This window comes from Ceratotherium simum, chromosome 17 (assembly GCF_057802395.1).
Source record: "Ceratotherium simum simum isolate JZ-2026a chromosome 17, ASM5780239v1, whole genome shotgun sequence".
Lineage (NCBI taxonomy): Eukaryota > Metazoa > Chordata > Mammalia > Perissodactyla > Rhinocerotidae > Ceratotherium > Ceratotherium simum.
The window spans coordinates 18,403,558-18,431,161 of record NC_141916.1 but is presented as its reverse complement, the minus strand read 5'-3'; the positions used below and the strand labels follow the sequence as shown (position 1 = coordinate 18,431,161).

The 27,604-nt window shown below is 39.2% G+C and overlaps 1 protein-coding gene across 3 annotated transcripts in view; it reads left to right on the top strand.

Annotated features, from left to right (window-relative positions):
* Nucleotides 1-27,604, top strand: part of DIP2B (DIP2 acetate--CoA ligase B (putative)) — a 212,838-nt gene that overhangs the window by 115,670 nt on the left and 69,564 nt on the right. For all 3 annotated transcript variants that reach the window (XM_004429014.3, XM_014786452.2, XM_014786451.2), the window contains exons 3-4: nt 2,750-2,878; nt 17,076-17,201. In XM_004429014.3, coding sequence (XP_004429071.1) covers nt 2,750-2,878; nt 17,076-17,201 — 255 coding nt within the window. The remainder of the gene's footprint in view (nt 1-2,749; nt 2,879-17,075; nt 17,202-27,604) is intronic.

The window sequence follows — 27,604 nt, the reverse complement described above, 5'->3', positions numbered from 1 at the left end:
CACCCAGGATCAGAACCTGGGCCGCCAGCAGCAGAGCGCGAGCACTTAACCACTACGCCACGGGGCTGGCCCCTGGGAATAAGTTTTAAATAATTTCTCTATTGAATGGCTGAAAACTTTTATTTGGAGGGGCTTTTTGCCAAATCTTTCACATGATGATGGGTGATTATTTAAAAAACACTGTTATCTAACTGCTAACTGTAAATCTTGAAGCACTTAGACGCTCCTAAACTAAATTATTAATTCTGATTGCTTTTCTCTTTAGAGTTTTGGGAGAATTTTCTGGTTGAGAACTGGTGGAGTTAGACAGACCTGGGTTTGAATCCTGGCTCTGCCATTTCCTGGCTCTGTGACTTTGGATAAACTAATCCATGTCTCTGTTCCCTTTTCTATAAAAAGTTGGTAGTGATAGTGCTGACTCTGTAGGGTTGTTGTGAGGAATAAATAAGATAAAATGTGCAGACTTCTGTATGCACAGTGCCTGGCACAAAGCAAACACTTAAATGTTAGCTTTTATTATTACAGACCAGGGGTTGGTAAACTTTTTCTGTAAAAGGCCAGATAGTAAATATTTGAGTCTCTGAGGACCATATAGTCTCTGTCACAATACTCAGCTCTGCCTCTACAGCATGAAAACGTCCATAGGCAATATGTGAACAGATGAGAATGGTGTGTTCTGATAAAACTATTTGTAAAAACAGCCATGGGCTACTGTTTGTTGACCCCTGTCCTAGAGTAATAAAGCTGACAAATGAAACAAGGTATGAAAATATTAAGAATTCAGTATAGCTCTTCTGTGAAATGGATTATCAAGAGAATTTTGGTTAATTAAAAACTTCAGTTTACAACCCCAGACATTACATTTCAAAATCTCAGTGTTGAAACATGTTCTCCTCAGTTAATATATTTTATTAATAAAAATCTCAGCTACCAGGAACCATCGAAAATAAACATTTCTAGATCCATACAAGCCCTGTAGTGGAAAGTATCCTAAAATATACTCTTCCTTCCCTTCCTAACAGCAGTGCATAAAAAATAATCTAACCATTTAAAAAATTAAAAACTTAATTTTAAGTTATATCTTATGATTTTGAGGGTGAGGAATTTGGGCAGAACTCAATTGGGTGATTCTTATGCTCCACGTGGGAGCAACTGGGTTCACTAGGTGCTTTTCACCTGGTGGATGGGCTGCTCTAGAAGGTCCGAGATGGCTTCTCTCACATGTCTGGTGCCTTGGTAGGGGCAGACGGAAGGCTGCGCTCAGCTGGGACTGTCCACCAGAGCTCTTACACATGGCCTTCCCAGTATGCTAACCATCTTTTAAAAATGATGTGATATTGTCATTATGAGTCTCATTTCCTGTAGTACTGTGATGCCCTCAGCTTTTCCTGAGGTACATGAGACTGTTACTTCCACTCCCCAGACCTCTGTGCTTTCAGTCTATTTTTTTATTTTTTGCTTTATTAGGCGATTCTCAGCTGTGGTCTGGAGCAGTGCATTTGCTGGATAGGTGACACCTTACTATAGTGGGCACGTAATTTGCTACATGTAAGCTGCCTTGTAGGCACAACTAAATGCTATTTAAGGCACTTAAAATACACCTTAAAAAAGAAGGAAATCCTGGGGAGTGGGTGAAATAGGTGAAGGGGGTTAAAAGGTACAAACTTCCAGTTATAAAATAAGTCATGAGGATGTAGTGTACAACGTAGTGACTGTAGTTAATAATATTCTATTACATATTTGAAAGTTGCTAAGAGAGTGGGTCTTAAAAGTTCTCATTGCAAGAAAAAAAGTTTGTAACTATGTATGGTGACATGTTAATTAGACTTACTGTGATAATTTGCAATATATGAAAATATCGAATCGTTATGTAGTACATCTAAAACTAATATAATGTGTATATTATACCTCAATAAAAAATAAAGGAAATCCTGCAATATGTGACAACATGGGTAAACCTGAAGGACATGATGCTGAGTGAAATAAGCCAGTCACAGAAGGATAAATACTTCATGATTCCACTTATATGAGGAATCTAAAGTAGTCAGACTCATAGAAGCAGAGAGTATATAAAGGGTATATCTCATGTTAAATAACTTACTACAATTTAAAAAAATTATGACTTGGGAGCTAACACCATTTGAAAAAAAGAAAGGCTGTAAAAGATCAGAACTTAAAGTGTTTTTCTTCTGCTTATTTTACCTGCTTATTTCCCCCTTCCCATATTCTTGATAAGACAGTAAATGTCGGGAGAGCAGAGTGTGGGGGAAAGCTAGGGACTGGGAAGTGACAGGTTCAGTGTTAGCAGCCTTGACTTGAAGCTCTGTTTGCATAATAAGCATCCTAGTTTTGTTTAAATCGTGTTTATTTGAAGTAACTTATGTTGGGGAGGCTAAAGCTCCCCAAGTTATTCTTTGTACCACTGTGCGGGATTGGGGAGTTCATATGCACGCCCACCTTACCCCACCCCACCAGTTCTTGGAGTCTTTGGAATGGCCTCTTCACTTTACATATAGCTTCTTGCTGTTTCCCCCCTATCGCCTGTTGGCAGTTACGGCTGTAAGATGATATTTTTTAGTCTGGATGTCTTTGCATCATTTTTATGTATATATATTAAAGCTCTTTGACCCTTTACTATTGGTGGGGTAGTAGTACCTACCTCAAGGTGTTGTGAGAATGCTGTAAAGTGCTCAGAAAACATTAGCTATTATTGTTATCAGATAACCATCTTCCAAACTTTCTTTTTTAGAAACTGATTCAGCAGTACAGAAGGAACTTAGAAACCAGACACCTGCTCCATCTGCAGCTCAAACTTCCGCTCCGTCTAAGTACCACCGAAGTCGATCTGGGGGAGCCAGGGATGAGCGATATCGATCAGGTGAGAAGAAACTGGAAATTAGCCGCAGAATAGTTTTCACTGACTGTAGTATGAACTGTGTATCCTGAGAGCTTCCACTGTTTGTTTTGTTTTTTCCCTTGAAGCGCCAACAGGTCTATATTAATTCATTTATCAGTCATTTATTGAGTACCTATTATGTGCCAGGTGTAGTAGATTTTACTCAGTATTTGCTGGGGATACAGCAGCAAATAAGACGTTCCTGCCCTCAAGGGCAGACGGGGAGCCAGAGAAGTACAAAGGCAATGTGAATAGATAAATAAGAAAGCAGAGGGCTGGGATGGAGTAGGGTGGTCCTGGGAGAGCTCAGTGGACTCTGTTGGAAGAGGCAGGTCCTGCTGTGTTTGCCAGAGCTGTTGATTAGGCTCTTAACTGATGGGGCTGGAACAGAAACTCACAGTGAAATTTCAGATTAGTAAACTCTTAAACTTTGTTTCTTCTGATACAAAAGGTACCCATGGGAAGGGAAAAGGCAACATGCCGTGTCTGGTAGTAGGAGCCTGTCCAGTCCTCCGTGGCCAGGACTGATGAGCAGAGACACAAATCATAGACCCTCAGGAGGACGTGTGGCATAGTGGGCCTGCCCCCAGCCATCTGCTGTCCGCTGTGCTAACATAGTCTCTGCAGCGCATTTTTTGTTTTGAGAAGTAGCAGAAGTAATCCAGAAGACTAACTAGAGCGATAGTTTACTTTCTCCAGATCTTTGACTCTCTCGTACCGGCCAAGGTTGCCTTAACCTTTTCTTGAATTTAGAAGCAGGGTGTATACCATATCCTCTCAGAAACTGCTTTAGGAAAAACAAGGAAAAGGGCATGGTTGCAGAGCCACATCAGCCATTTGTGAGCTGATTGTATTAGGTGTATATTTTCACTCACTAGAAGGAAGGAATGAGAAGTGTTTGATCGAAAAAATAGAGATTGCATGCCACACCAAAATTTTCTCTCAAACCTAACTTGGTCTTGAGTGATCAGGGGAGGCTTTCTCGGAGAATAAGACATCTAAGCTGTGTCCTGGCAGACAGAGTTAGGGAAAGAGTATCAGATACTAGCCCTGACAGTAGTTCATTATGGCCAGAACGTAGAATGCAAGGGCCCAGAAAGAGGTGGGTGATGAGGCTAGAAAGAAGACCAGGGACCAAATCTTGAGGAATCTTGAACCACTGAAGGATTTTCAGCAGAGCAGTAGCAGATTTATATTTGTTCTAGTAGCTTGCTGCAGCTGCAGCCTGCCTGCCCTGCCACTGCTGTGTCCCAGTGCCTGGCACGGGGCCTAACATATATAAGAGCTAAATAGATATTGTGGAGAAAGGAAGGAATGAAAGCAGTGAGTAGTTAAGGAATGAATTAGACGGAGGCAAGGCTGGATGTAGACAAGCATGTCAGGAGCTCCTGTTTGTTTCCAGGACCCAAGCCTGATTTCCCAGACGCCCAGTGTTGCCTTTTGAGCCTGGGGCCCAGGTTCAGCAGCAGCCTGTTCTAACCAGCCCAGGAGGGTTTTAGCCTTTACAACTCTCATCTCTGGCCATCTGGGAGTTTTTTTTTTTTTTTTTTTTTCCTTTGTTTTTTTGTTTGTTTTTACAGCATATAAAAAAAGGAATAGTAAGGAACCAAAAAGATGAATCTCTGCATCCTGTGTCCAGGCTGATCACAGATAGAAGGCTTTAGTGAGCTCATTCAGTAGTGTAAAAGTTTGGCCTTCGCCTACTAAAACCCAACTGTGATCTCCAGCCCCTGTTCCTTTACACCAGTTCTTTCAGGTTTACCCCAAACATCAGAATGTGTAGTCTGTGAATCAGATACTGGAAGCAGACTGGAGTCTCTTGGTTAGGTGCAGGGTGTGGAAGAGAGTTTGATAGTTGGATTTGGGATATTTGTCTCAATGGGACTGTTTTTAGGGTGGTAGTGGGAACTAGGCCAGAGAGGAGGTAGAGTAGGAGGAAATGATTTAAAAAACCCTGGAGATCTTGGAGGCTGTGAGAGTACTGCAGGATCATGAGGGGAACGTGCAAGAGGAGGCATGCAAGCACGAATTTTGGGTGAAAATCACGTTTTTGAATACATTAGGAATTGCCCAACTAAATAGCAAAGGACAGCTCAGCACACTCTGAGAATTCTGGCTTTTCCTTGAATAAGAAGAAACCAACAGTAGCAGAAGTAGAGCAAATGAGTCGTAAAAATGGATGGGAGGTGAACTTCACCTCTTCGCCCCTCCGTTCATAAGAAGAGTTACATTTACAAGTCCTGTGCAAAAATAGCTTAAGAACGTAGGGTGTGTTTAGTGAAAATTATAAGCATTCAAAATAGAGTGATGGGTACAGAGAAAGGATTTAATATGAATGTCAGTGAGTGTAACTGGAAAATCCTCTCCTATTAACACCTACAACATTTCAACCAACCATAGTGAAATCAAAATAGACTTAGTGTTTCATGTTTCAGACATGGTGTAAAGAGCTTATATTTATTCAGAGTTTAGATCGTCTGACTTGATTCTGTTCTTTGTTCTTAGCCAAGAGGGTCTGACATTTCAAGTACACTTATTTAGTACCTCTTTTTTCTGCACATCAAGGCGTGATGCACCTTTCTATACATGTGTGTTATGGTCACAAATGTAGAGGGGGGAGGGAGGAGGGCGAAAGGGATAATTAGGCACATGTGTGTGGTGATGGATTGTAATTAGTATTTGGGTGGTGAACATGAGAACATGATGTAATCCATGCAGAAGTAGAAGTATAATGATGTACACCTGAAATTTATGCAATGTTATAAACCAATGTTACCGCAATAAACAAACAAAAAAAACAAATGTAGAAAATACACAATTAGTGCCTGAGATGGAAAGTGATCCAATTGTAGGTCATTCTGACAACTTTAATGTTAATATTTTGTGCAATTAAAAAAAAAAGGACTTTAAAGGAGTATTTGTATCACCTTACTCAGCTCAAACATTAGTGCTGGAAAGTAATTCCCAGCTTTCGTTTGCTTCTGGTAGAGATGTCCAGAGTCAGCCGTGTCTGGGGACTGAACTTGGGAAGTGATTTCTTTATCAAAGATCAAGGTGAGGGCCGGCCCTGTGGCTTGGTGGTTAAGTGCGCGCGCTGCGATGCTGGCGGCCCGGGTTCGGATCCCGGGTGCGCATCGAGGCACCACTTCTCCGTTCATCCTGAGGCCGAGTCCCACATACAGCAACTAGAAGGATGTGCAGCTACGACACACAACTATCCACGGGGGCTTTGGGGGGAAAAAATAAAAAAATAAAAAAAAAAAAAAGATCAAGGTGAATTGTCTGCTGGTGAATGAGTCAAATCCAGTTAAGAGCGCTGCCTGTTTTATCAATAAGAGGCTTTCCTAATACAGTAACTGTGAACATCTCCTTTTGACACAAGGGTATGTGTCAGGGTTTATCGTGTTAGAAAATAGATGGGTGGTTTGATTTGTTCTGTGGTCTGATGCTATGAATCCTTGTGGCAGAGAAGAGCATCCTCTGTAATTATTAATGATCCAAATGTTATGGCCCTTCTAAAGCTTATTTAATGTGAATAATTCCCTCGTTTTAGCAAGTTTGCTGTCACGTTTTATATCTCATGCAAAAATATACTTTTGAAATGTAGATTTAATTAATAAGTGAGCATTTGATTTGCTCTTGTTCTGTTGAGAAAGTGCTTTTTATCAGCGTAAGCAGTTAATCATTTGTTTTGAGACAGCTAAAAACCATATTTCATCTAAGGATACTTTTCAATTTTAACATATCTAAAATCAGTATATGTTTTATATAAGATAGCATCATAGATTCAATTAAATACGACAATTGTGATTCAACTAAGTAAACCTCAGGACACTAAAATAGTATCAAATATAAATGCAGTATAAAATTATTTCTTTTCAGAGCCAAAGTGAGTTGGTACTGTGGTTTTAAAAGAGATCTCACAACAGTTTGGAAATATCTTTTAACTTTAAATAGTCATACACTTTGACCCAGAAATTTCACTTCTAGAAATTTATTTTATAAAAACACCTATATATGTGCACAAAAATATGTATACAAAGATGTTTGTTGTAGTATTGTTCACAATAATACAATGGTTAAGTAAGTTATAGTATGTCCACACAATGGAATTCTATGAAAGCTGATTTAAAATTCTATGAAGGCTTCTTTAAAAAAACTGAGATACATCTATTAGTGCAGATATGGAGAGATGTGCAAAATATATTTTTAAGTAATAAATGCAAGACAATATGTAGCATATGATCCAATTTTTGTAAATATTAGTAATAACAGTAATTACATATATTAGTATATACACAGACATAGAAACCTGGGAAAATATGTACCAAACTGTTGAGGTGGGATTATTTCTGGGAACTGATGGGTCTAGGGAAAATTTTCACTTCAGCATTGTATTTGTATAGATCTTTTTCCAGTATGTATATTAATTTTTTCCAGTTTTTTAAATTTTAAAGATTTTATTTATTTATTTTTTCCCCCCAAAGCCCCAGTAGATGGTTGTGTGTCATAGCTGCACAGCCTTCTAGTTGCTGTATGTGGGACGCGGCCTCAGCATGGCCGGAGAAGCAGCGCGTCGGTGCGAGCCCGGGATCCGAACCCGGGTCGCCAGCAGTGGAGCGCGCTCACTCAACCACCAAGCCACGGGGCCGGCCCTAAATTTTAAACAAAAAATGATGAAGATAATTTTTGAAATGATAGCCCTGGGTAAATGATTTAAAGCCTTAAATCAATTATTGTTCTTAATGATTTTCACTCTAAGTATGGACTCTTCTGACTTAATGCTAGGAGCTAAATGCAACAATAACTCCCTCTGAAACCCTAATTGAGAACTTTCTTGTCTCTGTCCAAATCCCATCTCTGATCTGGTGACATTTGCTAAGGTGACTGCCACTGGTACACCAGGACCATTTTATTTCTATATTAATACACTTTCTCGTCCCAAGAAAGGTAAATTGAGTTCAGCTCAGCAAGCATTTATTGTAGACCTCCTATGAGTCGAGCACAGTTTAGATGCTAGAGAAACAAAGATGAAAACACAGGAATCCTTTATACAAGGTACAGAAGCAGAATGGAAGAGGGAGTGACAGGGGAGGGAGCCTGGACCCTGGGCACTGTCAGGGGCAGGCTTCATGGAGGTAGTGAGGTCATTTTGAGATGAATAGCTGTTTGCTATATAGATATTCCAGGCTGAAAAAATAATTTGTAAAGGCAGGGAAACGTGAAATGCAAATTAAAGTTTCATTGCCCCTCTCCACCAGCACACAGAGTAATATCAAAATTAATGTCATATCCTAATGTTCCAGAACTTTATAGTTGATGCCTCTGCCTTAATTTAAAAGGTTCAGGTAATCGGTACCTTAGAAATTGGTAAAAATGGCATGACTGATTGTTGACTTGCAGGTAACTCCTTGAACTGTACTTCTCTACTTAATGACTGAACCCACCTATGTATGTGTTTTAATCTGTCCATGTCTACCTATCTACCTGCCTGCCTGCCTGCCTGCTTGCCTATCTGTCTGTCTGTCTACCTACCTACGTATCTAAAATAATATTCTAACAGATAAGGGCTCTTGGTGTCTGTTCTGCCCCTCGTCCTTAAAGCCCAGTTCTACCACTTATGTACCATGTCTTAACCTCTTCATAAAAACAAGCCAGGAATAGAAGCAGCTACTTCAAAACCTGTAAAAAACATTTTCCACTTATCTTTTTGGGAAAGATGAAAAAAAAAATGGTCCAGTGTTCAGACAGAACTGTTTGGTGGTTACCAGGGGCAAGGGGGCAGGGGGGTGAGCACAAGGGGGGAAGGGATACATTTATACAATGACTGACAAACAAAACAGCTAAAATATCACAGTTATTAACTATTATGACATCAATTAAAAAAAAAGAGAAAAAAGGAAAAAAAAATGGTCCAGTGTTGTCCATAGATGTGGGGAAATGGACACTCTCCTACCCTGTTGGTAGCGGTATTATTTCTCTTATGTACTAATGATTGGGCATTTGAGGATGTGTTTATTATCCTTTCGTGCATCTTCTGTAAACTACCTGTTTATTGCCTAAGCTTATTTTTTTTTAAATTGGGCTGTTCATTTCTTTTCTTATGTATTTACAAGAGGTTTTTTTTAGTTCTAAGGGTGCTATCAGTTAAATCGTACTAGAGCTATTAGCCAAGGCAAATAGACAAGAGAAATCAATTGGAGGTGTAAGAATTAGAAAAGATGAAGTAAAACTATATTTGCAGTTAATATGATAATTTATTTAGAAAACCCAAGAGAATCAATGGCAAAATTAATAAAGTAATTCAGTCAGGTAGCAAGATGTAAAATTAGTAAAGAAATCAGTAGCCTTCATATGTGCAAACAATAGCCAGCTAAAAGATATAATGGTAGAACAAACCTCATTTACAAAAGCAATAAAAGAGATAAAACATATTTAGGAATAAACTTAAGAAATGTGTAAAACCTTTATTAAGAAGACTTTAATACACCCTTGAAAGACACAAAAGTAGACATGATAAATGGAAAGGCATCCCTTGTTCTTAGATAGGACAATTCAACATCACAAAGATGTTAAGACTCCTGAAATTACTTTATAAATATAATCTAATCCCACTAAAAACACTATCAAATTTATTTATGGAGCTATAAGGTATATTTTTGAAGTTTATTTGGAAAAATAAACGTAAGAATAGGAAAACCTGTGAGGAATGACTATACCTACTCAATACCAAAACGTTCTTTAAAGACTCTATAATTTAAAACGGTGTGGTATGGCAAGACAACTTGGCAGACTGACCATTGGAATAGAATAACAAATTCAGAAATAGACCAAAGTATATCTGGGATTTAGTGTATGATAGCGATAGCGTTGCAAACTACTAGGGCAAAAATACACTTTTTAGTAAATGGTGCTAGGACAGCTGGAAAAAGAGGAGTTAAATCCATACCTCACACCATAAGCAAGCAAAAACTTCAAATGGATCAGAAATCTACATGTAAAAGAGAAACCATACAAGTACCAAAAGAAAACATCAGTGAATTTTTCTATAATCTGATTTTATGTAAAGGCTTTCTAATTGAGACTCAAAATCCAGATGCAATGAAAGACTACATAAAAAAATTTTTTATTATGGTAAAAAACACATAAGATAAATTTACCCTCTTAATTTTTAAGGGTACATTACAGTATTTTAACTGTATGCATATTGTTGCACAACAGCTCTCTAGAAATCTTGCATCTTGCATGACTAAAACTTTATACCATTGAACAACTCCTGGTTGTCCCCTTCCCCCAGCCCCTTGCCAGCCACCATTCTACTTTCTATGTCTATGAATTTGAGTACTTTGGATACCTCATATAAGTGGAGTCATGCAGTATTTGTTTTTTTGTGGTTGGCTTATTTCACTTACATAATGTCTTCAAGGTTCATCCATGTTGTAGCATATGACAGGATTTTCTTCTTTTTTAAGGCTGAATAATATTCCATTGTATGTTATACCACATTTTCTTTATCCGTTCATCTATTCATGGACATTTAGGTTGCTTCCACATCTTGGCTATTGTGAATAATGCTATGATGAACACAGTGTGCAAATATTCCTTCAAGACCCTGCTTTCAGTTCTTTTGGATATACACCCAAACGTGAGATTGCTGTATCATATGGTAGTTCTATTTTTGATGTTTTGAGGAACTTTCATACTGTTTTTCACAGCAGCTGCATCATTTTACAATCCCACCAATAGTGCACAAGGTTCCAATTTCTCCACATCCTTGCCAACACTTGTTACATTCTGTTTTTTTCTTTTTTTCATAGTGGCCATCCTCATGGGTGTGAGGTGATAGCTCATTGTGATTTTGACTTGCATTTCCCTGATGATTAGTGATGTTGAGCACCTTTTCATGTGATTTTTGCCCTATTGTTTATCTTCTTTGGAGAAATATCTATTCAAGTTCTTTGCCCATTTTGAGTTATTTGGGGCTTTTGTTGTTGTTATTGAGTTGGAGTTCTTTATATATTCTAAATATTAACCCCTTATACAATATATGGTTTGCAAATATTTTCTCCCATTCCGTAGGTTGCCTTTTCACTCTGTTGATTGTTTCCTTTGCTGTGTGGAAGTTTTAAAGTTTGATATAGTCCCATTTGTCTATTTTTTGCTTTTGTTACCTTTGCTTTTGGTGTCATATCCAAGAAATTATTGCTTATTCCAATGTCATAAAGCTTTCCCCCCTATATTTTCTTCTAGGAGTTTTATAGTTTCAGGTCTTAGATTTAGGTCTTTCTTTCATTTTGAGTTAATTTTTGTATATGGTATAAGATAAGAGTCCAACTTCATTCTTTTACATGTGGATATTCCAGTTTCCTCAGCACCATTTGTTGAAGAGACTATGTTTTCCCCATTGTGTAGTCTTGGCACCCTTGTGAAAGATCATTTGACTATATACACAATGGTTAATTGCTGGACTCTCTATTTTGTTCCATTGGTCTTTATGCCAATATCATACCATTTTGATTACTATAGCTTTGTAATATGTTTTGAAATCAGGAAGTATGAGGCCTCCAGCTCTGTTCTTTTTCAAGATTATTTTGGCTGTTTGGGGTCCTTTGGGATTCCATATGCATTTTAGGATAGTTTTTTCTATTTCTTGAAAAAATGCCATTGGGTTTTGATAGGGATCATATTAAATTGTAGATTGCTTGGGTTGTATGGACATTTTAACAATATTAAGTCATCTGATCCACAAACATGGGATGTCTTTCCATTTATTTATTTAAAAATTGAAGAGGAGAGAACACTTCCAAACTCATTTTATGAGGCCAGCATTATCCTGATACCAAAGCCAGACAAAGATACTATAAGAAAAGAACACTAGAGACCAGTATCCCTGATGAATATTGGTACAAAATTCCTGAACAAAAAACTAGCAAACCAAATTTAATAGCACAGTAAAAGTCATTGAATAAACAATGGTATACAGTGGAGTGCGATGCAGCTATAAAAAAGAATGAAGAAGAGCTCTAGGAGCTGATATAGAATGATTCCAGAATATATTGTTAAGTGAAAAAATACATAGTGCAAAAATAAGTATATGTAATATGCTGCCCTTTCTGTATGAAAGATGGGAAAATGGGAAAATAGACGCATTATCTGCTTATTTTTGTAAAAAGAAATATAGGAAGGATAAATCAATAACTAAGGAGATTGGTTACCTATCGAGGGTGGGTGGATTTGGGGTAGAAGTGATTGTTGGGGATGGTGAGACATCTTTAGGCTTACCTTTTGGAACCATGTTAATTAAAGGAAAACTGTTTTTCTACTCACACCACTCCTGATACCAAGTCTGTGGGTTTTCTTTTCTGGTTTTTTGTTGTTTTATGGACGTATAGTTGACATACAATATTATATAAGTTTCAAGTGTACAACATAGTGATTCAACATTTATATACGTTATGAAACGATCACCCTGACAAATCTAGTAACCATCTGTCACCATACAAAGTTATTACAATATTATTGACTATATTCCCTATGCTGTACATTACATCCTCGTGACTTATTTATTTTATAACTGGAAGTTTGCACCTGTTAATCCCCTTCACCTATTTTGCCCACTCTACCCACGCCTCTCCCCTCTGGTGACCACCAGTTTGTTCTCTGTATCTATGAGTTTCTGTTTCTGTTTTGTTGTGTTTTTTAGATTTTATGTATAAATGAAATCATACAGTATTTGTCTTTCTCTATCTGACTTATTTCACTTAGCATAATACCTTCTAGGTACATCTAAGTTGTCACAAATGGCAAAATTTCATTCTTTTTTATGGCTATTATTCCATTGTGTGTGTGTGTGTGTGTGTATATATATATATATATATATATATATACACACACATACATCACATCTTCTTTATCCATTTATCTATCAATGGACAATTAGGCTGCTTCCATATCTTGGCTATTGTAAATAATGCTGCAGTGAACATAGGATGCATATATCTTTTCAAATTAATGATTTCATTTTCTTAGGATAAATGCCCAGAAGTGGAATTGCTGGATCATATGGTAGTTCTATTTTTAATTTTTTGAGGAACCTCCATACTCTTTTCCATAGTGGCTGCACCAATTTACATCCCCACCAACAGTGCACAAGGGTTCCCTTTTCTCCGCATCCTCGCCAACACTTGTTGTTTGCTGTGTTTTTGATAATAGCCATTCTGACAGGTGTGAGGTGATAGCTCGTTGTGGTTTTGATTTGCGTTTCCCTTGTGATTAGTGATGTTGAGCATCTTTTCATGTGTCTGTTGGCCATCATGGGTGGGTTTTCTACATCAGACAATTCTCTAGTTCTCTGCAGACACCAACTAGTTGTCCTACAATTTAATTCAGTTCTGACATGAATTACCTGGAGTTAGTGCAGACCCCACAGGTTAATTCCTACAAGACTGCCCTCGTTTTCAGACACCAATTGCAAGTAGTGGGTCCCCACGTTACCCACACTTCTGTCAGACTTGCCCATAAATCGGGGTTCCTATGACCCTCTCCTCAGGTTTGATAATTTGCTGTAACGGTTCACAGAACCCAGGGAAATACTTTACTTACTATTACCAGTTTATTGTAAAAGATACAAGTGATCAGCCAGATGGAAGAGGTACAAAGGGCAAGGTCCAGAAGGGTCCCAAGCCCAGGATCATATGTCCCTGTGGAGTTTGGAGTACACAGGGTTACACCACCCTACTGGCACGTGGATGTGTTCACCAGCCCAGAAGCTCTGCAAACCCCTTTATTTAGGGTTTTCATGGAGGTTCCATTACGTAGGCATGCTTGATTAAATTGTTGGCCATTGGTAATTAGCTCCATCCCTAGCCCCTTTCCCCTCTCTGAAGATGTAGGGGAAGGCTGAAAGTTCCAAGCTTCTAATCGTGGCTTGGTCTTTCTGGTGACCAGCCCCCATCCTGAAGCTATCCAGGAGCCCACCAAGAGTTGCCTCATTAGAACAAAAGACGCTCATATCATTCAGGAAATTACAAGGGTTTTGGGGGCTCAGTGTCAGGAACTAGGCAGAGACTGAATGTATATTTCTTATTATGGCACATAATGTTTAATCTGCTACTTTGGGAGGGACCTATGGAATATGAAGAAAAACGAATGAACCTAACTGTATTATTCAATGGTACAATATAACCACACCAAAGGGGGAAGGGATGAGAACTAACCCAAATAGCTTTTGAACACAGTACTTTACCTCAGTCTAAAGAACTACAAACAAATATTGAACTATATAGTTAGAAGATTTATTTTTCTTAGTAATATGGAATAGCAATTTTGAAACTACTTTCTGTGTATCATAGGATTGAGTCAATGAGTAAAAGATATTGAGGATATTGTGAACCAAATTTCTTACTGTTAGAGAAGGGAGTTATAAATGGAAAAGGGGAAGATTAGAATGAACTCTGTGGTGTTGCATTGGAATTGGAGATATTAATATGAACTCATGGTTTTTAACACAGATATTAGATGGAAATAGATATATGTGTGTGAATATTTGCTTATGTTTACATTTATATTCCTTTATCCACTGAAACGGAGCTTAGAAGAAAGATACTTCAATAGTACTGAGCACTCCTAGTTCTAAGATCTTGGTTTCTAAATACCATTCTCCACTGAAAGGAGCCAAGGGTCCTTGGAGAAATGTATAATTCCGGTGCTGGAGCAGGGACCATACCAGTTGAGCCTGAAATATCTTTTACCAGAAAACAGAACTGCTCAAAATGATGGGAATATGTCAAAATGACATAAAAGCTGGTTTGAAGGGGCTCCTATTGGCCAAATCTGGGATGATATGAGCATCAAAATAAGTAATGATAGGGCCGGCCCCGTGGCTTAGCGGTTGGGTGTGCGTGCTCCGCTACTAGTGGCCCGAGTTCGGACCCCGGGCGCACACCGACGCAGTGCTTCTCCAGCCATGCTTGGGCCACGTCCCACATACAGCAGCTAGAAGGATGTGCAGCTGTGACATACAGCTATCTACTGGGGCTTTGGGCAAAAAAAAGGAGGAGGATTGGCAATAGATATTGGCTCAGAGCCGGTCTTCCTCAGCAAAAAGAGGAGGATTAGCATGGATGTTAGCTCAGGGCTGATCTTCCTCACAAAAAAAAATAAATAAATAAGTTATGATAGTAACAGAATAGTCATGGAATAAAACAAGAATCAATAGATCCACCATTTTGGGCCGGCCCCGTGGCTTAGCAGTTAAGTGCGCACGCTCCGCTGCTGGCGGCCCGGGTTTGGATCCTGGGCGCACACCGACGCAGTGCTTCTCCAGCCATGCTGAGGCCACGTCCCACATACAGCAACTAGAAGGATGTGCAGCTATGACATACAACTATCTACTGGGGCTTTGGGGGTAAAATAAATAAATAAATCTTTAAAAAAAAAAATAGATCCACCATCTTAACCAAGTAATCCAAATTACTATCACCAGTAATGAGGCAGGTGTAACCTGACGTGTTTCAAGAAGACACATTACTTCTGTGGTATTCCTGCAAAAATGCATAACCTGACTCTAATTATGAGGAAATACAACAAACCAAAATTAAGGGGCGTTCTATAATATAACTAGTCTGTACAAAAGGTTGAGAAACTGTTTCAGATTATAGGACGGTAAAGAGACATGACAACTAAATGTAATGTGTGATTCTATATTAGGTCCCAGGTCAGGAAAAAAGGGGAAAAACCATAAAGGAGAATATTGGGACAGTTGACTAAGTTGGAATATGGGTTGTGGGTTAGATAACAGTTTGTATCAATTTTGAATTTCTGGATTTTGGTAGATGTGCTGTGGTTATGTAACAGAAAAGTCCTTGTTCTTAGGAGATGCATCTCAGCAATTGTTGGAATTAATCCTAAAGAAAAAGGATTAGGCTTGTGTGCTAAGGTGAAAATACTGAATTATTCTTGCTGTGAATAGTTGCTATGAATAGTAGCAAAACTTTGGAAACAAAGTTGCTTAAATAAATTATGGCACATTCATACAGTGAAATACTATGCAGCCCTTTAAAACTATGTTGTAAGTCTATATTTACACAGAAAGATGTTTCTAGTATATTAGTGAAGGTTTTTTTGGTTGCATGAAATAGACCAACTCAGGTTACCTTAAATAGCTGGGGTAGGTCGTAGAAGCAAAGGAACAGCTGAGAAATCCCTAGAAAGGGAGAGACAGCTCTGAGGAATCTCAGCCTTGAAGTTCAGGGAACCTTCCATCTTCCTAGGGCACTGTCATTAAAGTGACTTAACTCTAGGACCTGCAGTTTCTTGATTCAGTTTAAATTCCCCCCAAAAAGGATCTGATTGGTCTGGCTCTTAGAAGGGGCACAGCTACATAGCACAGATTGGCCTTTAAGGATGGTTTACATGTGGATTGGGCCCATTGCTTGAGAAGAGGAACTTGTTTGTTGTGAACTAGGAAGCCATCTCAGTTGTTACCTACCTCAGTAGGATTTTGTAAGCGTTACAAAAATCAAAGCACAATACAAAATACTGTGTACGGTATGATCCTATTTTGTAGAAATGTAGAGTGAGTTTTGGGGTGGGAGTGGAGAATTGAGTTCAGTCTGGATGTGTTAATTTTGAGATTCCTATTAGACATTCAAGTGGAGAGCTGCAATTCTTTTGTGGCCAAAGTATAGTAACATCAGTCCTTAGATTTTTCTGGATCAAAATTAGCCCCTCTGTTCCTGTGGCATAGAACTGAGGGGTCTCAACCAAGTGTTGTTTCAGACAGTTAAGCAAATCCTAAGCTTCTTTTCTTGAAGAATAGTGGGTGCCCTCTAGGCACGTGTACAGCACTCACTCTGCTTGGAGGTGGGAGTTCCTGCCTGGCACAGGTGCCTGTTAGACTCTTTACCCTCCCGCCACCCCCATCTCTATCAGCTCCTTTTCTGATGTGTTAAGCAGTCACACAATCCTTCTGGGCTTCATTTTTCTCCTCTGTAAAGTTGTCCTCGACGACTTCTTTTGTCTCTGTTTTGATTTTGATTTTTAATTGTTATAACACAAATGATAAATAAAAATAACCAAAATATCCCCTTTTCAACTGTTGAGGCAGTGATAGTTGAGTCCACGGAAGTAAACACTTTCAGAGCCAGGAGCTAATAAATGCAAATGTTTACTCTTTCAGATATCCATACGGAAGCAGTTCAAGCCGCACTGGCAAAGCATAAAGAACAGAAAATGGCTTTGCCCATGCCAACCAAAAGGCGGTCCACATTTGTCCAGTCTCCTGCGGATGCCTGCACACCTCCCGGTAGGTTTATCAGAACCTTTCTCTCTGACAGTTGCTGCTTTGATGTTCCTGAAATAAGTTCTACTCTTTCTTTTCTAAGATAGGAGCTGGAACGCTCTCCTCGTCATCAGAGGTGTATAAGAGTATACGTTGAAGGTGGCAAGTTTTGGTTGTTGCATTGTAAACAGCACACACAAAGAGGCCTTAAGAGTAAAGCTATTAAAAAATTTTTTTTTCCTTCTGAATTTCCAGCATATTCTTGCTATAACCCCCAAATTCGTGTAGTCATAAATAAATGCAGGCTAAAGCTTAGGATCTAAAAAAATACTGCTGTGATTACATAGCTGTTTTCACTGACATCCAAACTATGACCTGTAGTCATATATTTCTTTAACAAATTTCTACTCCTAAATCAGGTGCTTTGTCTGCAATAATCATAGGAATAAGTGGACTTGGGACAAAATTTTGTGTGTCATTAGAGATGATGGGAGAGCAGTCGTGCAGAGTTGTAATGGATTAAAACATATGTGTTTATGTATTTGTGTTATTATATACATTAATACATAATACATATATATTATGTATACGTTGTGTCTATTTAAGAATCCACTTGTTATAATGGACTTGTAAGATCTAAATGTCTTCATCCCATCCCCATTCCCCAGATTTGGAATCCTTACTCCCCCTAAAGTAAATTTGAGAGTTATAGCTTCATATTTGAGGAGCAACTGGAACAACTTTGATTTGTCATGTCTATTCAGAATCTCTCCCGAAGTTTTTAAAAACCGTAAACAATTGTTTTTAGATGAAATTTCAGACAAGATCTCAATCTAGGCCTCTGAGACTAAACATAGTAAATCTATTTCAGAGCATCAGTATAGTGTCTGTCTCCCTCCTGTCATGTTACTGGCAATGAAATCTTTCGGGGGAAACAGCTTCCTCATCCTGTTTTGGTCTAAATGACTTACTGTGTCTTTTTGGGAGAGTCCCAGGAAGGTTATGTCTTTGTGGTTGACTTGGATTCATGGCTGTCAAGTTGAGCTATTCACACCGATCCTATTCCCTGGTCTAGGTTCATGTTAATAGTTTTCTCCTAGGTTTTGGCTAACTTCTCAGAGCATTTGAGTGTGCTGTGGGCTCATTAACTGTGTGTGCTTTTTTTCTTTACATCTGTGGTGTCAATATGTTTGAAAGAGAAATAGCTCTGTGGCTTCAAGTGTTTCTCAAAACGTAACACGGGATACCTCTAGCAGACCATCACAATAAGATATTTTGTGTCTATAATGGTGCATACTTCCAGCCCACTCATTCAGAATCTTGGATGGTTTCCCTTCCACATTAGTACAGCACCAGTTGGGTCCCCGTGGACAAAGGAGGCTCTCAGTTTAGTAGCTATTCCTTGGCAGATTCTGCTGCAGCACAGCTGAAGGTTCAGTTGTAGTAAATGGCAAAGGGTAGGGAGCGATGTGACTTGTAGTTCTTAGAAACAATCCTCTCCATAGCTGTATTAAAGAAATGCAGTTTCAGTGTAAGTAGTCTGCTCTCATGGCCTTGGGTTAAATGTGAGAGTGCAGCAAAGGATCTTGAGAATGCTCAGAAGGAATGGAAACCTTTTTTATCCCCTTTTACAAAAGTCACTGCCTGAGGGGAATTTACCAACTCTAGAAACAAATCATGGCTGTTCATTGCTGAATGAGACCATAGTCCTTTGGAATTCACTGCAGGCCTCTGTGTTTCTAAACACTAATGTTCTACTCTGTCTGCAGCCTTAAAGATGTGGCGTAATGTTCCTGATCACCTTACAGGTTTTAATAATTTTAAGATTGTAAAGATACGGTCCTCTCTCCTAAGAGCTCTGTTGAGCAGAGCAGAGTAATAAAAGGGTTTCCTATCCATTTATCTCCCGTTCTGGGGATCTCTGAATAGTATATGAGAAACCTTGGTGTGCTGTTAGGGACATCTGTGTTGTCAAATAGAAGAGGAATTCCCTCCCGTCGGGAAGAAACATTGAGAGTAGCCTACATCGTGATTTCTCTCGCAGTCCCCACATGGAGGTAGATCTTGATGCTCTCGATCAACAATTATGTACATAGGACATAATTGTTGGACAAATACTGTGCTCTAGTGTGGGGAATGTGGGAAGAACTGTATCATAAGGCGTCTGTTAGCACCTTTCATTTTAAGGGATGGAATTTGCTGCTCCCAAGTTAGGATTCAGATTCCATTCTCTCCAAGCTTCTGAGAGCCACCGGCTAGAGCTCTGGCTGTCTCCTGTTCCTGTTGCCGTTTACACTCGTATCACTATCTCCCGGAACCTGTTACAGGCTAGCCCAGGATGGCAGGTGGGTTTTTATCTTGCATATTTACTCTTATAGCCCCTGAAACACTGAAGTTTAGAAGAATGCTGAGGCTACACTCCAGGGGTAGGGCGAAAGAAGTGAATTGACACTAATTATTGCTGGTTATAGGCCTTTTTTAAAAAATCAGGTTCTGGGAAGCTATAAAAATGACCTTTCTATGACTTTCTAGAAAAATTATGCTACTTTTGCAGGGCAAAATTAACCTCAGATTTCACTATTTTAGTCATGTTTTCCTTTGTGCACTGAGAGGTCACACTGCACATCACAAAGCATGTTTCTGGTCAAGGCCCTCACTCTGCATGTGCTGTCCGGTGTGAACCTGGTTTCTGGGACACCTGCTGGGCTGGCCAGCCAGTCTGCTTCTTTGGGAGGCGCTCAACACATGTTACTGATTTAGTGAATTGATGGCAATTTTGAGCTATTTTTGGAGGGATTTAATAAAAAGGATTTAAGTGGGGCCATCCCGGTGGCACAAGTGGTTTAAGTGCGTGTGCTCCACCGCGGCGGCCCGGGTTCCGCAGGTTCCGATCCCAGGCGCACACTGACGCACCACTTGTTAACCCAGGCTGTGGCGGCGTCCCATATAAAGTAGAGGAAGATGGGCACGGATGTTAGCCCAGGGCCAGTCTTCCTCAGCAAAAAAGAGGAGGATTGGCATCGGATGTTAGCTCAGGGCTGGTCTTGCTCACAAAAAGAAAAAAAAAAAAAAAAGAAGGATTTAAGGAGTAAAATAACTCATAAATCTTGGCTTCATTTATAGTATTATATAGTCAGGAAAATATGGTAAATAGTTCGCATGGGAAATAATTTGTCTCGATCATAAATCATTCTCAAATTATAAACTGTCAGTCAACCTAAAATTTGCTTATTGATATGTACACTAATTTCTGTCTGGTGGATTGAAAACTTTAAATTCTCCAAGTTGGTAGCAATCGATGGTTCTTTTAGTGCCTGTGTCCTTTTCCACAGTCTTTTAGACTGCTTGAATTACTGCCATCCAGTTCCCTTTATGTGCTGAAATCATTAACTAATGTCATGAGGCAATTAGCTCAGCTCTTTCTTTGTAGGGGTTCTTTGTGTAATGCTATGACTCATTCATACAGATAAACACAATGCAGAAACTACAGCATATGTTTATTCCCCTCTAAGCTTTTTCTGCACCCATGTGGAGTTAGCCTACACTGCATTCTGAGAGTGACCAGATAGACCACATAATGACCTAAAAGCGCAGCAAGCTATTTTGACTGGCTTGGGTGGAATGGAGCTTCAATTTAGACATTTGTCTCTCCCAGGGTCCTGCTTGAGAGTGACTATAGTAGTGATTCATAGGGCCAGGCGAGGAGAAATTTACCTCCCTCTATTTCTCTGATGCCCGTGCACAGCCTGGGATATTGTTATACTTTTAACATACTCTAGTAATGCTTCATGGCATTATAGTACATTACAGTATATAAAGGACTTGCACATACCCGTGGCAGCCCTGCCTCACTTGTTCCTCATAAGCACTGTGTGAAGTAGAAAGGGCAGATTTCTTCAGAGATGAGAAAACAAACAGTTTCATAGTCACTAAGTGATTTGCCCCAGGTCAAACAGCAATTGTGTGTCAGACTCAAGTCTTCTTGATTTTGTTTTTTACTCTTCTAAAGTGTCATATTTGGAAAATCATTTTTTACTTAATAGATATTCATGTATGAGTGGTACTCGAATGGTTATTATTCCAAACAAATTGAAAGCTATTGCCTTCCGAGAGGTTATAGCCCAAAGCACGTTATCAGTCAATTTGAACTTAAAAGATTAATTTGAATTTAAGAGATTACCTGTCTGAATTACCAACCTGGGCAGTTTTTCCCAAATATTCTAATTTTGTTCAAAATTACAAAGTAAACTGAGCTGACAAATCAGACCTCTCTATAAATGTACTCTAATAGATTTGGATCATTTTAATAGTGTACTTTCATTATTGGTCTGGGTTTGAGCAATGGTCCGCAATTACTTGGGAGACTAGTAAATATTCAATATTCTTTAAGCCAAAGTACAATAAAACCCCATTCTATCAAATTGAATTCGTTTATTTCAATAGCTGATTGTAAAATTTAAGGTTGGCCAGTAAAAGTAATTTCATAGTTACCATTTGTTGAGTACCCTGTGTGTACTAGTCAAAAGGCTAAGTGCTTAACATATATTTTTTCATTTTTAGTTCTCTTGACAATCCTCTATCCCATTTTACAGATGAGAAAACAGGTTTAGAGAGGCTCAATAACTTGCCCAGACTTCCATTTCTAGCAGTGTGGTCAATTAGGTAACTTGAGAATTCTCTCCTAGACACAGGGGAAAGAAAACTTCCCTTAGAAATGCTAGCTAAAATATAACCAGCTTCCTCTTACGTACATACTGGAGCAAGAGAGAGAGAGAACGGTCACTGAAAATCAGAGTGGTGAGAGGGGGCTCACTTTGACTGCCCTGAGGGGAGGGGAGGCAGAAAACAAGGGACCTACATTTTAGTTACCCTAAGGGTAGAAAAGATGAAACTTTGGACCTATATCAGGTTGGAAGCTGGAATCGAGATCCCTGGAAAGACTTATATCTTCAGCAGAAGAGTGACTTTGAAAAATTAAGCTGCCAGCAGAAGATGTTGTCAAGAAAGCTTGCCTTGTGCCTGGCCTTGGGATGATGGGGTTAGGGACCTTCCCGAAGAATTTGTGGTCAGTGGGTACAAGATCTGAGTTTCACTATCCTGCCTGGTAAGAACCAACATTAAACATTAACTAACATTAAAAAGAACTAACATTAAAAGAGGCTGATGATAACCCTCAGGCACAAATGGTTTCTGGAAGGGTGCAACCTCAACCCAGGGACGTAGGATTCCCACAGATTAAGATCCAAGAATGTGAGCAGACAATGCAAAAATAGAAGACACTCCCCATGAGAGAGAATCAATAGGAAAGGAATAACAACAACAGATAGCAGAATGAAGACCCCTAAGAACTGATTAGCCCAATAGCCATCAGTGGCGGAGCTAAGATGGAAATCCGGAGCAGTCAGACGTTAAAAGCCCATTCTCTAAACCACTTGGCGTATTGCCTCTCATTCTACCATATTGTCAATAAATATTTTCTGGTAATTTGGAGCTCTAACAATTGCCGCGTGTTTGCTCCAACTTTTCAAATAGGCAATAAGTGAAAAAAATCTCTCTTCTCACCCCAATATTCTTTGTAATATTAATCAGTTTTGTAATTTTCATAGATGTGGGAAAATAGCTAGAAAAACAGTGCTTGGAGATCGCTTGTCGGTAGAGTGACCCTGGAGTAATTATTAATAGTGCGTGCCCCTTCTCTCAGAAGTATCCCAGTTTGGATGTTGATGGTCAGGCAGCTCACGGACCTCCTGCCAATTAGGCTCTGCATGGTGATTTCAGTCCCAGCCAGCTTTCTGTGCACACGGATTATTGTGGGATGCTGCGAGTCTCTTGGGTAGTTCTGAAAGTCTCTGTAATGCTTGTCTGGTGAATCAGTACCCACCCTGGTTGGGTTTAGTGCTAGATTAAGTTGCCCAGAATTTGTAGCCCAAGGTAGGTTCAGATTGGCTTGCTTCCAGAACTAACCTTTTAATATTCTCTTCTATATGTGCTTTTACGGCTAGGCTGCCCCCTCTTGGGTCTCTAAGCATTTTCCTTCTTAAGCTTCAAACTTTTTCCTTGCCAACAGAGAAACTTCCTTTGCCTCTCTTGAAGGTATTTCTGGAAGTCTTTAATTCCCCTAACCCACTAATGCAAGAGAAAGTGACACTTTCCTGCCTGACACCACCCATTCCCACCCTACCCCGCCAAAACACACACATATACACTTCTTCCATGGGCTGCAGAATGTCGCACACTCGCTGTCCTGGTGGTTGTTTCCCTGATTTATTCTTTGATGTTCGCATTTCCTGGCCCAGTTTAGGTGGCATATTTTGTACTAGTTGTTAGGATGAGATCTTTCTTTCAGTGGATCTTGCCTTACCTGCTGTTCTAAGCTGGTATCTGGGCCTAATTTTGGTGTCAGCTGCCAGAACCCAATGGCAGGCACTGTCTTTTCAGGCACTTGCCAGACTTGCACAATACCCCTCAGGCTGTGTAGACTGACTCTCCAGTGTTACCATCCTCTCACCAAGGCATCATTTTCACCCCCACAATTCTTTTTAAATTAGTTTTTTTTTTTTTAACAGCTTTATTGAATTATAATGGCCATACAATAAACAGCACATATTTAAAGTATATACTTTGCTAAGTTTTGACATAGCAAAACTATGAAACCATCACCACAATGAAGATAATGAACATATCCATCACCTCCCAAGTTTCCTCATAATCTCTTTGTAATCCCACCTCTCCCCATCCCCAGGAGGTAACCACTGATCTGTTTTCTGTCACTATACATTAGTTTGCATTTTCTAGAATTTTATATAAGTAGAATCATACAGTTGTACTTCTTTTTTTGGGTGGGGGTAGGGAGAGATTTGGCTTCTTCCACTCAATATAATTATTTTGTGATTCATCCATGTTGTTGTGTGTATCAGTAGTTCATTCCTTTTTATTGCTGAGTACTATTCCATCATATAGATGTACCATAACTACTTTATCCTTTTAATTGTTGATGGGCATTTGGGTTGTTTCCCATTTTTAGCCATTACAAATAAAGTTCCTATGGACAATCATGTACAAGTCTTTGTATAGATATATGCTTTCATTTCTCAGGAGTGGAATGGATCTAGTAGGTGTTTAAATTTTTAATGTTTTTAGATAGAATAGGTATATTTTCCACCAAGAAGAGGGGAGTCATTTCCCCACATAGCTAAAGTCTAAAAGTGCTACCACAGTTAAAAACAGTTAATAGATTTAGGACTTTTCTTCCCTTAAAATCAACAAGCTGATAGTTTATATGTTTCCTAATTGGTTATAAATGGATTTTAGGCTTCTGGTGATCAGTATTAAATGATGCTGTGTTAAAATCACATCAGTTATAAACTGAAGGGCAAACCATGTTTTCAAAATTGTTTTCTGTTGTGTAGACCCATTGTATTCATCATACAGAAGAGCTTAGCAGGGACTTTAGTTACCATAGGTAACAGTTGTGAGTTAATGTTCAACCAGAGCAGAATCAGTGGGGAATTAACTTTTATTTCTATTACTATTAATTTAATCTTGCCCAAATTTCCACTAATCCATTGCAATTTCCTGGGTGACAGTTGCCTTAAAAAAAAAGAAGCTACCAAATAAACGTATAAATATTTAAGGGAGCTTGTTTTTACTTAGTCCCATAGCAGTGCTTATATTTTATGTGATCTTAACACATGATCAGCTTTAAGCTTGGCCCGGTCACAGTTTTGTGTCTGTGAGGTAACACAGGGTGTGTGATTCGGGGAGGAGAAGGGGAATAATGTTTATTGGCCGACTGCTGTGTGCTGGCCCTGCTGGGGGTGCTTTCTGTACATCGTCTTGTTTTGTGGTCTCCCGCTGCAGTGAGCATGAAGGCGAGCTTTCTTAGCATGTCCTACGCGGCCCTTAGCAACCCAGTGCTGTCCACTTGTCCAGCCTCATTTTTCATCATCACCGATTGTGCTTCAGATAGTCTCATTTCTTTGATCTTCCAATGTGCCTTGTTGTCTGTCCCCTCCCCGCTTTCTCACATGCTGTTCCTTCTACTGACTCCTCGCTCCCCACCTCTGTGCCCCTCATAACTAATTCCTCCTTCCAGCCTGGGTTTAGGTCTGACTCTTTGCACACCTACCTTGAACTCCTATAAGACTCTTAAGTTCTATTAAGTAGGGAATGTGTTCCTGCTCACTATTTTATTCCTACCAACTAGTGTAGAGCTTAGTAGTATTTGTTGAATGGATGAACAGACAGCCTTCTCAGATGGGTAATTTTATCCCCAAGTCACAGAGCTAGTAAGTGTTGGACCCCAGAGTTCAAATGGAAGACGAACCCAAACCCATGTTTCTTTCACTACACTAAGCCGCCCCACAGTTGCAGTCACTAAACACTCTGAGGACTGGCAGGCAAGTGAAGTAATTGAATTGAAACAATACACCTAATTACATAATTGATTCAATATAGAAACATAATGAAGCCAATTTTCCATAAACCTAATCATGAAAATACTGGTTTTACTATCTTTTGAAAATTGGATTATTCTGATTTTAGACTTACTCAGATTAAAATAAATGATGCAATAAAGACAGCCTGCAAAGCTAGTGGAGTTTGTGGGATCCTGTGATGTGTTACCCTGAAAATATTTTATTCTTAGGGTCAGATTCATCTGTCCCATGCTGCTGCCCCCCGCCCCCCCCCTTTTATTTAGCGTGTTTGCAAAGAGAGAAATCGCTGCCTCTCATGGTACAGTTGGAATGTTAATCTCTGGAAATTATGCAAGACACTTGCCTTAAATAAAAGTTACAGATGCTGTTACTTTTCTTTCTCTATATTTTCCTTTGATCACCTTCTTTTGCATTATAGATCTCTTTCCCCTTTAAAGAACCTCATCACTTTACCCCTTTGGGGTCTGGTCACCATTACCTCTCCAGCCTCATCTTTTGCCCTGTGCCTCCTCAAAGTCTTTTCTCTATTTGCATAGAAGTACTTGAAATCCTGGGCTGAGATTGGTGCCCCCTCTCGCGTGAAACCCTTTGCTTACTCTGTTTCTTAGCATCTGTTGTATTCTTGTGAAACAGTCTGTGGAGTTGTGTGTCTCCTAAACTGGACTGTAAGCTTTTAGGGCACTTACTGTCTCATAAGATCTCACACATCTCAGAATCCCCGGAACCTGACAGTTCCCGGCACATATTGTAGTTATGTAGTACATTGTAAAAAAACCAAAAACAATCAGTCTTGGGCCTCAGATCTCCTTCAATATGAGATAATAAGTTGGATGTAGTCCAGAGTAGGAAGCAAGGATATAGTCATTATTTCAACTTTCTCTCTTACTCTGGCCCTGCAGAATTTGACTTCTAGATTAAATTCATCTTTTGTAGTTCAGATTTCCATTGTTGGCACTAGCAGTGTTCTGGCCCTGTTAATTATTATCTCTGGCTTTCTGAACCAAAGTAGAACATGGACCTACAGTTTCACCTGAGTTAGAAGAAAGTGTTGGCAGGACTAACCCCAGAATAGTTAATTTAAAAAAAATTGAATGAAATACAGTCCACAGGCCATAAATTGTAATCCCCAAGATCATTTAGAAAGGTTTGTCTCACATCGGACCAAATGTGCCTTTAACTTGTATGCCTCATAAGCTTGGAGCCCTGGAATAAATTCTTGACTTCTGCTTCCCTTGGCTATCCTATATTTGGTTGAACTTTTCTTTTTTTCAACATGCTTTTCTAATTTAGGCCTTATTTTCCTAAGTCAGAGCCAGGCTAAATACAGACATCAGTGAATTTCTCACAATTCTTCTCCGACTGAGAATTAAGGAGAAAAATACAGATCTGTGCCCTCTCCTCTCATGTTTGGAAAGCTTACCTGTGCCCTGTGAGCAGCTGGCTTTTCCATTAAAACCATGACTGCCTCCAGGCTGAGCACTGTTTCTTATTCCGCATCAGTTCCCTAGCACCTAGCTCATTGTTTGGCACTTAAGTTGTTGTTAACAAAAATAAATTTTTATGTTTCCCTATCAAGATCATTTCCTTTCAAGTAGACACTAATTAATAAGTACTTGCCAAAATTAGTATAGCAGCCTATCATAAGGTTCTCTAATTAAGAGATTGAGAAGATATGTAAGCACTTCAGTATTATTTGATCATAAGTAGATAACACAGAACAATTGAGATACTAGTTAAGCTCAGAACAAAAAAACAGTGAATGAAGTTTAAATGTTCTAAAAGGGTTTTTTTTTTTTAAAAGAACTTAAAATTACCTATAGATTTCAGCTGTTTTATTTTTGCAGGTTTTGGTCCATAGACGTTTCCTTGAGATTCTTGAGAAACTTTACATATTAATCTACCTTAAGAATGCGAATGTTTTGCTGCTGTCAAAATTGAATGTGTGATCAATGAGCAAGAACTGAAAGGTCTCTGTTCTAGGCAGGATCC